This window comes from Corvus cornix, chromosome 1, assembly GCF_000738735.6.
Source record: "Corvus cornix cornix isolate S_Up_H32 chromosome 1, ASM73873v5, whole genome shotgun sequence".
Classification (NCBI taxonomy): Eukaryota; Metazoa; Chordata; class Aves; order Passeriformes; family Corvidae; genus Corvus; species Corvus cornix.
The window spans coordinates 49,469,307-49,482,704 of record NC_046332.1 but is presented as its reverse complement, the minus strand read 5'-3'; the positions used below and the strand labels follow the sequence as shown (position 1 = coordinate 49,482,704).

General features: G+C 40.8%; 1 protein-coding gene across 1 annotated transcript in view; it reads right to left on the bottom strand.

The window, feature by feature from the left end:
- The window catches only part of KL (klotho), a 48,295-nt gene continuing 34,897 nt past the window's right edge, over positions 1-13,398 (bottom strand). Inside the window, 3 exon segments of the mRNA XM_039566346.1 lie at positions 1-3,659; positions 7,358-8,474; positions 10,952-11,220. Of these exon segments, the coding sequence (XP_039422280.1) occupies positions 3,322-3,659; positions 7,358-8,474; positions 10,952-11,220 (1,724 nt within the window). The 3' untranslated portion in view covers positions 1-3,321.

Sequence of the window (13,398 nt, the reverse complement as noted above, 5' to 3'; positions counted from 1 at the left end):
TTACATTCAGTATCTTTATTTCACTTCTGAGATTGTTATAAAAACAATATAACATTCATCCTGTCAATTAGCAAAGACATCCCTCCCACAGTCACTCTGCACAATCTTTTCAAGAAATAAACCAGAAGTTTTGCACACATGTCACAAAAATATTTTGAACAGATACAATGTTTAATCTGGAGCATTGAGTAAACTGGCAACAACATTTCATTCTATAAACACAGTTAAAAATCAAGAAAGTAGTCTACCTAAAAAACTGCACATTGAACATGCCGAGCCTGTTGCTCTTCAGAAAATAAACCACCATCCGCCACTGAGCTGTCTTTGCAGCCTAAGTAGGGAGCCCCCTCTGCTCAAAGTCCTTGCTACTGCCTGCATTTCTGCTCTGGATGCACAGATGGGGTCGGGAGTGCCAGATCACTGCTCTCATGGGGGCATCAAAGGCAGCAAGTGCCCCACAGCAGGACCAAAGGAGGCGATTGCCACATCAGTTTGCACAAGCACACGGCAGCTCTCCTTGGATCTTTGCCTATTCAAGGGTTTCTTTGTTGTTAGTGAAGAGTGATTTTTGTCAAGACAATTGACAGGAGACTTGCACTGTCCCCTGATTACATAAAATAAGGCAGATTCCAGTGGCAAAACCATACCTTTATCTCCATCTGAATAGCCCATCTTTGTGCAATTCACTGGCCCAGGCAGCAGGCAGGATGCTTAGGAGAAGGCTTTGGCAACCACCGTGCCCTGCGCAAGCCAGCTGTGCTCTGCAGTGATATTTAAAAACTCTTCTGAAGGCAACTACACCAAAGGCTGTGTTAGTTCCATGGGTCATGGCTCCGTGAGGGGATACAATCATACAGCAACAAATCCCAATTTACCCAAAAATTAGCTATCCAGCTGGTGCCATCTGCCTGTCGGTGGTTACATATCACCCAGCCTCTATGGGAAGAGCCTGCTGTGTCTCCTCTGTGCTAGGACTGCTGTTTCACACATTGTGCTATGCCTGGGCCATTCCACAGCACACAGCAGCAGCTGGATGGATGGGAACTGCTCGTGAAACATCAGGTCAGGCCAGTGCCCATCAGCACTGTGCCCATGACACCTGTGCTCTTCTGGAAATGCCCTGCCCAGGCCTCCTGAGCCCCCTCAAACCCAGGGGAGGCACACACACCTGGCTCCCCAGAAACATCAGGTCTGGATGTTCGACCAACAGCAAATATACAACACACACACACAAATACAGAACACACAGGCTGGGTATGACCCGGGTACAGTTTGTGCTAAATGAGTGCCACTTTTTGTTACGTACTGCAAAGGCATCTGGCAGCTGGCGTAATGCATTGCACGGTGATTCATCGCCATGCCAGGGAAAAGCCATTCCGCATTTCATACACTCAGGGAGAGCTATTTCTTCATAATCCACAGTGCACCAGGCACCAATGCATAAATATGCAGCAGTTTGAAATGTTCTCTTCTCCAGCAAGTCCTATCAGTCTATAAATAATTTTTATACATATTTTTAATACTTCATCACTTACCCTGAAATGTGTACCTTAATCTCAATACCAAAATATACACAATTGCAAAGAGAGAGACCATTTAAAGACTGAAACTGGAGGAAAAATATATTAATCATTATGAGAAGATACTAATTATTTTCTTTTTCTATACATTATTTAATAAAAAATATAATCTTAAATTACAAATTAAAATCGTATCTCATATGTAAGTTTTAATTTACAGTATAGAATCATAGAATCATAGTGTTCAGGTTGAAAGGAACCCTAGGACATTATTTAGTCATCTTCTAGTAATCTAGTAGATAAACATCACATTTAATACAGCATAATCAGCTTTAGTAGATAAATAATTCTTGATTAACAGAGAGCACATTTCCTTTAAAATGCTCTTTCCAGTGAGTGACGTTGTTCACATAACAATAAAACTACAATTACAGCTGAAGGCAATGCAGACCTAGAGTTAGAGAGCAGAGAAAAATGACCATAGTGCTTTATACTGAGGACTCTCCAAATGCAGCAATTCACAAGGCAGGCAAAATTACATAGGTTTTTTTCCCATTCTCTCTCTACTTCTACTAATAAACAATGATGCTAACATTTTGCTATTTTATCTTGTTGAGAGAAAAACAAGAGGCCCTCAGACATCCAGTAATACTTTGGGATGAAATGCTGCCAGGTCCAGTTGCTCAAAGAAGAACTGCCAGCCAACCTGTAAGAGGCTTGGCCCAACAGCTCCACAGTCTCAGACCCTGGCAGCAATGAAGTGCTGCATTATTACACCAAAATGCTGGCCTTTAAAGTCTCTGCACTCAACACAAATAGGATGCAAACACCAGCCTGCTAAGTTATCCCAAGTTTCCAGCAGGTAAGTAGCTGGGCAGGAGCAGTGGCAGCTGTGTGCAACTTGCTGTGAGAAGTGCAGAAACAGGGTGTCCCAGCTGTGCCATGTCCCTGGGTACAGGGCAAGAGGGCACAGGATCAGGCACACAGCCTTCTGTCAACTGAGACAGCGAAGACATCCCAGTTCCTGCTTTTTGCCTTTTTTTTCTGAGCAAATCAAAGAGAAGCCCTTTAACCCTTCCCATCTCTTCCCAGTAGATGACATGACCCCTGCAATCCCTGGATATATCCCTGCTTCTTACCCCCCTGAGACACAGTTCCTATAGCTGAAGTTCCCCAATGGCATCTTGAAGTAACATGTAGTCTCAGCACTACTTAGCTGATTTACCAAGAGCTACCAGCAGCACAGATTCATTTCCCCCTGTTCTTCCTCCTGCATCTGCTTTAGGAAAGGGGTTATTCTTTCCCCTGGCACAGCTTTTGCAATTCTCCTCCATCCTTCTTCTTAGTCACGATCCCTGCTCCAGTCAGGTTCTGGCTCTGGTTAAGAAACATCAGTGTTAAACCCTAGTTTGGAAAAGTAAACCCTTTTGTTTCACGCCAGTCTTGGAGAATTTGACATTTAGGTTCTTCCATCACACCGTGTTTCCAAAACCTACTTTCACCTGTCCAGTTCAGCGGGGCAAAACCAAGAAGGGGAAAGCATCTGCTCAACAAAAGTTCCCAGGGAAAGTTGTGAGACAACTCCAACCACAGGTCATAAGCCAAATGTACTACACCAGAGAAAATGATTTCTGGAAGCCAAATGCAAGCAATAGTTTCTCAATGTCAATATCCTGCAGTATCAGGCAATGTAAATGCGTTCCTAATGTTGAAGCAATCACAGCATTGTGCATTCTTATTTCAGATTTCCCAGGGAGATGCAAGAAAAAGGACAGTGAGGGTTATATTCAAAGGAGCAGCTCTATTTATACCTTCTTTCTACCCTCTTGGAGTAGTAAGTAATGAAGAATATAGTAACAATAAAAGCAACAAATAAAAAAGAGATAAAGGCTAAAAATGATTTTCTGGTTCGGAAGAAGTGGCATTTGGGACATGAGGCAACCTCTTCTGGACACAGCAACTCAGGAGTTTCAGGACCAGGAAAACCATTATTGTCAATTATTTCTCTGTAATGTTTCAGAGAAGGCTTTGGTTCGTATTGATTTGCAACGTAGCTGTAGAGACCATACTTGGGGGCAGTCTTGTCATTAAAGGAATAGACAAAATATCCTTGAAGGTTAACGTTATCCAAGGTGTAAGCTGCAAAAGAAAACAAAGGGTTGAAGAAATGAATCAATGTCACTTTGCATTCAAGAGCAGTACCATACACCCATATGTAAAGGAGGGGCAGGGGGATGTTAAACCCACATCTGCACATCTCCTCTCAAAAATTAGGTAAGGTACATATACATCTATGAAGTGTTTCTCATAAGAAGTAAGAGTCTATCAGCCACTGCCAGACAGTGTGATCTGTGAGTATCCTGCAATTTATTTCCTTGTGCTTGGTAAACACAGCTGTGAGTGCCTGACTGTGTTTAATGATCAGCATGAAGCCTATCATGAAAAGATGGCTCTCTTTGTTATGTATGAAAGAATACAGGTTTTGGGTTTCCTGCCCCTCGTTTTCTGCAGCCTGATTCTCTGATTGCTCCTTCTCCCTTGCAGGGCACGTCCTGATGGGGACAGTCAAGGCACAGAGGACATCAGGCCGCACTTCTCACTAGCAAAGGCACAGTGACACCAGAAAAATCGCACAGCCACGCTGAGGTCGTGTACTGGGGTATCACCAGTGCAAGGGGAAAGGTTATGCAAATCACAGCCCTCTCTTGTTATTAACCCAGGTTTCTGATCCAAGATGACCTGTGTTAGTCTTTACTGAGAACATGTCCACAATCCATACTGCTACTGGAAGAGGCCCAGCAGCTGCAGTGTTAACCTTGAGCCATCTGTCCCGCTTGACAAAAATATCAATCCAAGGTAGTAAACTCAAACTGTAATACTTTATCTCTCAAAAATCACTGTTTTAACAAATTAAAGCAATATCTTCTAACAGATGAACACAGAACTGAATTTTCATATGCCTCTCGAAATAATCGTTTCTGAAGCCACATGCAAGACTTTAGCACCTCTAACCTACTTTTCATGTATAAAATGAAATAATATTTACCTGCCCTTTTACAGAGCTGCTGGCCAGGATAATTATTTGTGTTTGTAGAACTGCAGGTGGATTTAATGGTGTTACATAAATAGTTGCTGCTGTTCTTTGTTTTCAATTGGCAAAGATGTACTTAAACAGAGTACAAAGCACTTCAAAATACAGCCTCAATCCAAAGGGTCCTGTACTGTATCCTGGACTCATTTATCTGCACAAACCTGTTGGCTCTCCTGGAACAATGCAGGTGAGCAATATTACATGCACAAACATTTCCACACGCAGTCCCTGAAACCAGCTGGAGGAAGAAGGCAGAATAGGGACTTTAAGGCCAAGGCATACATGTACCAATCCCACTATTATTCCTCTACACTGTGATACTGAGGTAAGGACACAAGATTTCTAATTCATCTTAGTTACTGCACCAGGTCTTGCAAAAAAGAAATGCAAGTCTTGGAGAAACCTGAATTAGTCATGATGCCAAGGTTATGTAACAACAAGATGGACAAAAGTGCAATACCAGAGTGGGAGAAGAAAAAAATGGAAAAGCTGATGGGCCAAACACTATGGAGGAGTGTACGGTACCTAAAGTGGGAGATTAAGCTTTAGGAAAAGTATTATAGCTAGTTAGCAGAGACATATTTATCCATGACAAAGAAGGTGAACAGATAGGAAAATAGGTTAAGCTGAGAAACACAGGAGCTATTTACAGGCTGGACAGAAGAGGGGAAAAAGAAGTGACTGGGAGACAGTGGTACCAGAACAGTACAAAGGGCAAAGTTCTGTAAAAAACAGATGCATGTGTAGGTGTTCTCGCTAATGGGAACTGGGAGAAAAGCCCATATCCACAGACACTTTGAAAACAGAAGTGCCAAGGAGACAAGCAATACAGAATAAAAACAGTTTGAAACCATAAGCCCAAATACAGCCAAAATATGGTTTTTAACTATACATTTATAAAACACACACCCAGTGCTACAAAATGCTGGACAATGAACTCTTGGGCACTTAATATTGATGTTCAGTAATTTGTGAAAGAGGTGGAAATTAGAGAGGAGGAAGTTAAGGCCAATAGTTAATAAAGTGGACAGGAACTGCCAGCCATCCTTCACTACCTATCAAAAGAGTGGAACAGATTATATAAAGCTTGATAAATATGAAATTTAGGAGATAATACATGATCAACACCAATCATCTTAGCTTTATGAAAAATAAATCTTGTCAAACTAACTTGACATCTTTTTTTCTGAGATCAGCAGATCAATAAAAGTAATGATGTTTGATGTTATATACTTAGAGCTTCACAAGGCAAATGACTTGGTATTATATGGCATTTGGATCAAGAAAATAGAATGTTATGAGGTCAAGGGAAGACCATAATAAATAGATTTCAACTGGTCTCAAGTAGAATTAAGTAATAGACTAGAAATGTAAATGCAGGTATTTCTACCACATGTAGTGTCACAGTGGGTGTATTTCTACCATGGTCATGGAGCTCAGCTTTTAGCACTAAGTCATTTAATGATCTTAAATATATAAGCAATCTGAAATAAATGTTAAAACTGTTTCTCACTGAATCTGCAAGTATCACAAAGATTAGAGACATAACTTAGCTAGTGTAACAAGGCTTGCACAAGCAAGCAGCTGGCATTTGAACATGACCAAACATGAAGATGTCAAAGAACAAGCAGACCTACTTTTGAAGAGGCAGTCCTCCTTGGAATGAGGGGCAGAAATCTGTAACTGAGTTTAAAATCTCAGTAAATCACCACAGAATTTGTGTAACCAACCTGTTGTCATGGCCAAAAAGGTCAAGAGCCTGCTTGCACGTAGGAAAAGAGGAAGGTAAGAGGAGGTTATGTTATACCTGCCTAAGTGTGGCTGTGTCTGGAACAGTGTGTCCAGGTCTGGGCTTACCCCTCTCATGACGAATCCTAGCATACAGGGAAAACTTAATAACTCAGAGCTTTGATATGATGTTTTATAGCAAGGGACACAAAGAGCTTTGTCTGTATTTTCTATCAAAGAGATAAATGAGAGATAGCTTGTCTTCTGTCTGCAAATACCTACACAGGTAAAATAAAGGTGGAAATGCACAACAAAATTGCTGAAAGTTGAAGCTAAAGAAATTAATAGTAGAAGTGAGATGTATATATATATCTATACACATACTGTGAGGTGCCAAAGATTCTTCATCAGTAAAAATTATCTCATTTGGGTCTTGTGCCTTTCTGAAAAAACAGCATGTGTTGTATGACAGGATGACTCAAAATGCCTCCTTTTTGCCTTATAATTTATGAATCTTTGAGACAGAGAAAAAGACTGGTTTGTGTTCTGAATAGCAGGAAACAGTCCAGGAAATGGCATAATGAGGTAGACAGCTGAATTATTATTAAGATCACTGTTGGATAAGATACAGAGACAGCTGAGGAACAGAACTCATACCCAGCCGTAAGGCACATCAGTGAAGAGAAGCAACAAAGCAAAACAACAGCAGAAGTGCAGTAAGATGAAAATCTGACTAAATACATGTGGAGCTACTCACATAACTTCTATTTAAATTTATTGAATCTATAAAAAAGTTCTTCTGCTGTCTTATGCAGAATATGAGCAAGGTCAGTCTTCCTGATGTTTAGTAATATCAATCAGTCATAAATCAAGGGGAAAATCACCTGTTACACTGTAGTAACATCTCATTTATGGAGTATTCTACAAAGGACATGTCTTTTAAAGCTAAACATACTCTATCACACTGTGTATACTAATAGTGAGATTTGTGACATATAAACCATCTGTGGCTCCTTACCTTTTAAAGCTTCATTGATGTAATTCTGTATGTAATACACTCTGAGCTTATCGTGCACCATATTCTGGTCATCATCAATCCCATTAGCCATAACATAAACTGGGACATCACCGTACTTTGATTTCACCCACTTGAGCAATTTACGCAGTCCCCAGGGCACTACTGCAACTCTGCTGGGAGAGTGAAGCCATGTGATGTCATTGATCATTTGAACTTCAAGGTAGTGGTCATATTTTACTGCATCTTCTTTCTCTGAGCCCACAAGGGTAGTAGTGTAGTGACTCAAGGCAAAAAAATCAAATGAGCCCTGTATTAATTTCTTTTCATCTTCTGAGAAGTAAGGCAAGTGGAAATTATACAGGTCAACACTATTTATTCGGTGAAGCCATGCTCTCATCACTTCTGGGTAGTCTCCATTCCCAAAGATGGGCTCTGCAAGCCAGCCAACGTCAAACTCTAAAATCCTGTCAGCAACTTCTTGGTCATTCCTGGAAAAAGGACAAGCTGGTTCTACCCAGTCAGCTTGCAAAGCTATAGATATTTTGCCCTTCTGAGATCTCCTGAATTCTTTGTCATAAAGATGCCACACTTTTGCATGGGCTTTCAACAGGTTGTGCCCTGCTGTGTATGTCAGGTTTTTCACAGATGGTTCATTCATGGTGATCCAAAATTTGACATGATCCCCAAGACTTGTAAAGCAGAATCTGGCATACTCAACAAAAGCCTGAACAGTTTCTGTGTTTTCCCAAGCTCCATATTTGGCAAGAGAAACTGGAAGCTCTTGATTCTCAATCATAGGTTGCCATAAAGCAACAACAGGAGTTATGTTAACTCTGAGAAGTTCACTAGCAAAACACTGATAGTAATGTACAAGTGTGTGGTTGATTAGAGAAAGGTTACCTAAAGGAAGGATTAAAGACCATTTCAGTGAAAAATGGAAGTGTGTGACATGCATTTCTTGCAGAAGAGAGATCTGGAGCCTGATAGCAGCGAAGTCAACACAGTGACGCTTGCGCTTCAAGGCGTAAACTCCATCCACTTTAATGAGCTTCTTTGTCTGGTGAACATCCCACACATAAACACTGGAGTCAAGAAACTGGGCAGGTGTTGTGTCTACCTAGGAAGAACAAGAAACACACCAGATTCAAACTGTTTGTTCTAGGTAAGTGGGAGCATCATAACCATCAGGCACAGCCTAGTGAAAGAATATCCTAAGTCAAAACATTACATTCAGCATCTCTGATACTGGCATCTCGGGCTCATATGAATGAATGACTTTTCTGTTAACAAGTGATGTCAGGAAAGTACCACATCTATATATAATTTCTACCCTACTTTTCAAACAAGCTTATGCTAATGGTAATCATGTTTATGTCTTCTCTAAGCTGCTCCAGTTTCCAGAAGAAACAAGGGATTGTTCAGGGATAAGGCACTAAGCCTTCAACAGATCTCAAGAGAAGGAGATCTTCAGTGAAGACGACAGTAAGTTTTAAAATTTTTTTCTTTCAAGATTAAGAAGGGCCTACAGAGAGACTGTCTGTTGTAAATTACCCAGTACATTCAGTTTCAAGACCACTCCCTGAATGCAGTAGAAGAAATAACGAATACAACATCATTTCTGTGTTCTGTTCCTTTCCTGACTATGATGAAAGATGACTAATGCTCTGCACTTGATTTTTAGCAAAAATTCGGTTGACAAGCAAAATTTTTCCTTCTTGCTAAAGACATCCATCCGTTTTTAATTAATTCATACTGAAGTCATTTCCAAGTTATTTCAGCAGGCTGTTGATGTCTGAGTGAATTTTTTGGGGCCTCTGAGTAAACCCACTATATGTCACTCCAACAAAAAAATGCATTTCCCAGAAGGCTTTAGGGTTTCAGATGTCAGAACTGCCTGTATGACACACAGTAACAGAGCAAAAGATGAGCTTCTCAGGGTCACTCAGAATTATACTTTCACTTTTTAATGAACACAACAAGGACTAGAAAATGAAAAATTGAACTATTTAAAATAATGCACAGTGTGAAATCTCCTCATTCATACTTTGCATAATTCTTTCTAGATCCAAACCACAGGATAGCGGTACCTTGGTTTTATTTGTCCTTTTCTCTTTCTTTTTAATCTTCGGTGTGCTGTTTCCCCCTAAGTTCAGATTCCTTGTCCTGCCCTCTGTTTGAAAAGCAGGTGTCAGCCTACAACCAGTGTTCAACTTGTAGCTGAGGCTCTGCAGACTGTATAAAAGAAGCTGCTGAAAATCAGTTGCTATTTTCTCCGGAGAGGTCAGTACTGTGCTTATAGAAGAAAGTAATAAAAAACAGCATGTCTGAGGGAAATTGCTTTTCTGGAGAATTGTCCCTTGTAGATTACTAAAGCATGCATTGCCACTAATACTGTGGGAATGCTGTCAAAACAGTTTTTCCACTGCGATGCATCTACAAATCAAACTACCTAAGTCTTACAGCACAAAATGTTTGAATGGCCTTTTGAAACGAAAATATTCAGCTTTGAAGGTTTTGGGGATGGGAGGGATTTTTTTAGCTGTTGTAGGCTGACTGACTCTGCAACTTTATAGTTGTTACTGACTCCAAAAGCAGCAATTCCATTTCCAATTCTTAATCTATCTGAGAGCTAGGAGGATGACTTGAATTTTCTTGGAAATCGGTGCACGAGGTAAGGAGGCTGCAGTATTTTTCAAGAGAACAAAGCCAAATCTTACTTTTGGAGTGAGAAAAAACAAGCTCCTCACACTCTAGCCTTAAGAAAGATTCTGCCTTTGTGGAGAATATAAATTAAAAATTCTGTTCTTGGATCAAGCCTTGGCTTTGAATTTACACCTCTTTACTGTGGTTAGAGAAGCTCTGCAACCAAAAATAACATCTGAGAATTACAGAGCCCAACAGTTAAAGCAATCATAAGGTAAGGTACAATTTTCACTCATGTTATAAAGTCTTATAATTTGAAAAATTCTCCCGAAGTATCAAATCAGTTGAAGTAAAGATTGAGAGCTGTGAACCAGATCCATAACCTAGCTAGGTTCTATCCAGGGGCACTGCAGGCCCTCATCAGACACAGTACGAAATAAAATGAAATATAAGGAATACAAAAATTTCATCTAAATCTAATACTGTTCACTTCCTTTTATATAAAATCCTTCTAAGAATGGTACCAGGATGCATATGCATAAGATGTAGAAACATGCCACTGGAGTTTTAAGAGTTTCCAGGAAGTTTTCTACAACATATATTTACAGTTTAGCAGATTTAATTGACTTCCCTCTGAAAAGAACTGACTTCCCGTAACTGATCACATGTGTTAAGGGAAGATGAGCATCAGACTACTTTCCATTTCCATACATTTTTCTAAAATTTTATTTATAGTATCTCAATCTGACTGGTTCTCTTTGGCCACACACAGAAAGTCTGGTGAAAAATGAAAGAAACAGTGTTCGGCACAAAAGCCTTGTATCCGTCTCCTTGCAGCACTCTGGTAATACACACCTAGAGTGTGGCAAAGACACTCTATTCAGCAAATGTCACTGTGAACTTGTGCACTGATCTGGCTGGACAGCCTGTCGGCTTTATTATCAGACTCACCTGAATGTAGTTGTCAACAATTCCCCAAGCAAAGCCACAGGGAAAAATACCTTCTATGGGCTGGTTTTCAGGCAAAGGTGGGAAGCCATTTTTTTCTATCACCTTTTCATAGAACAAGACAGAAGATTTGGGCATCAGCTTCTTGTCATGGCTTTGAAAATCAACATAAAACAGTCCACGTCGAATGCTGTATCCCCTATGCCACTCAAAGCCATCCAGGAGGGACCAGACTGTGTAGCCAAACACGTTAACTCCGTCATACCGGATAGCTGAGGAAAGAACAAACCCAAACGTATCACAGTGCTCATTTTTCTTCTGTAGGTTACACTGTACCAGCAATGCTTGCAGCAGTAGTGTCTAAGAACAATGCAACAGGTCAGATAAGTATCTCAGGGCCTTCCTCAAGGCCTGTTCAGGGAACATATTTCAACTGCCCTCGGGGAGCTGCCAGGTTATGGTAGAAGGCAGCAGGGGTACCTGGCTTGGCTTTAAAGAAGCGCGATTTAGAAAGAGAAGCTGTGCAGCAGTGGTTTGAGCAGTGCTGCTCATCAGGCATACCAAACCTCAGCCTCAGAGCAGAGCCTGAGCCATCTGCAGCCACGGAGCCAGTGACTGCCCTGCACTGCCCTCTGCTCTGCTCACACTGCAGCTCACTCCAGGGCAGCTGTTACTGCAGCACTACCCTGTATGCAAACAAAGTTCTACTCCTTTTCATCTCCTCCACTCCAAATACATATTGAGAAAAACCTGACAGCACATTTGGTGTGCACATGAATTTTTATTACCACAGATTCTAAGTAGAAGTGATTATGCAGAAAGACTCTGTTTATTTGGTAATTCTGTCTCTTTACATCTTCTATGGCACAGCATTTTCCAGATCAAATATTTAAGGGTTTCTAAAAATATGTGCATGTTTTAGGTCAAGTGTTTGACTTATAAAAATCACCACAGACTTCAAAGGTTAATGTCAGGATCTATTGGCATCTGCTAGTATTACCAGCATTATTGTAAGATTCCAAATGGTACTTACTTTTAGTTGTATTAAACACTGAGATTCAGCAAAATGTTCCTGAGCAAGGCTCAGCTCCAGGAAAGCACAAAGGAGTGTGCTTATTCTAATTACATAATTAGACCCACCCTAATTCAGCAATGCATTTAAGCACATTCTTAAACGTTCTTTTGAACTGGTGTTTGGCTCTGTAAAAAGTTTATCTTTATTACTCACCATTTTCTGTCAGCCCAAACTGGATACTGACTGAACATAATATTTACCAGCCTAGTAACACTGAAAGCATTATTTCAGGCAAGCAGAATAACAAGATCCTAATTTCCTGGCTTTACTAATGCACCTCATTACAATCAGTTACGAGGGACCACATGGATTCTTGATTGTAACCCTGTTTCAATCACTTAAAGGAACAATGGGGTTAAATAAGCAACAAATTTGGCCCAGTTTTTGTCAGAGGTCATGAGAAAATGTCTAAGGAAATGGAATATTTCTACTCCTAAAGGCACCATTCTTTTGTGTTTGGCAAATGTCAGTATTTTTCTAACCTCTGCATGCACCCATGATGACATCTGCCATACCAGCAGAGTAAAAGCCAGTACAGGTCCACTGTGTGAACCAGTCTCAGTGAGAATTTCTTTGAACAGCATCTCACCCTTCTGTAAGTCATCACACAGCACCCCCACACTTCCTGAGCACCCTGTAAAAATCCTCCTCAAATACTTTTACAAAAATGTATTAACTTTTAAATGTCACCTATGAAAGAAGCAACTCGAAAAATGTTGGGAAGTTCCAAGAAGTCTGGAAGTCTCAAACACAGTGTCCCACATGGATTGCATATTACTGGGAGACCACAATGAAAATTAATGGTTTGGGGTTTTTTGGAGTCTCTTTCTTTCTTTCTGTGTATGTCTCTTTTTTCTTTATGTCTGTTGGTGACCAAATGGGGCTGACTGAAACCTAGACTGTCCTTGCTTTTGAAACTGAATGGCCTTGTCCATACTACCACTGCAAGTGACTCCTGACCTGAGCAATCCCACACAGCACGCCTAGAAGTGTGACACTGCACAGACCAGAACTCTGCCAGAACTGGGTTAAAAATTAAACAGCAGTTCAGCTCATGCTCTGTTTGGCTCAAAAGCATAGAAGTTATGCAAGGAAACATGGCAAACCCACAAGTATCAAATACAGATCTTTAAAACCCTCTGCTCAGCTGCTCTCCAACCCCAGTGCCTGAAGGAGAAGTGTGTGAAGCCCTCAGCCCACGCTTCCATCTGGAAGGTGCCCAAGATCTATATTTTGCCTCTGGATGTACCTGAGAATAGCCTGGTCCTACCTGTCACAGGCCTGGCTGTTCCTTTTCTGCTTAAGACTCTGAATTCAGACCTGGTAACTCCCCAGACAATGACCTGACCTCCACTGGACAACATGACCCAGAGGA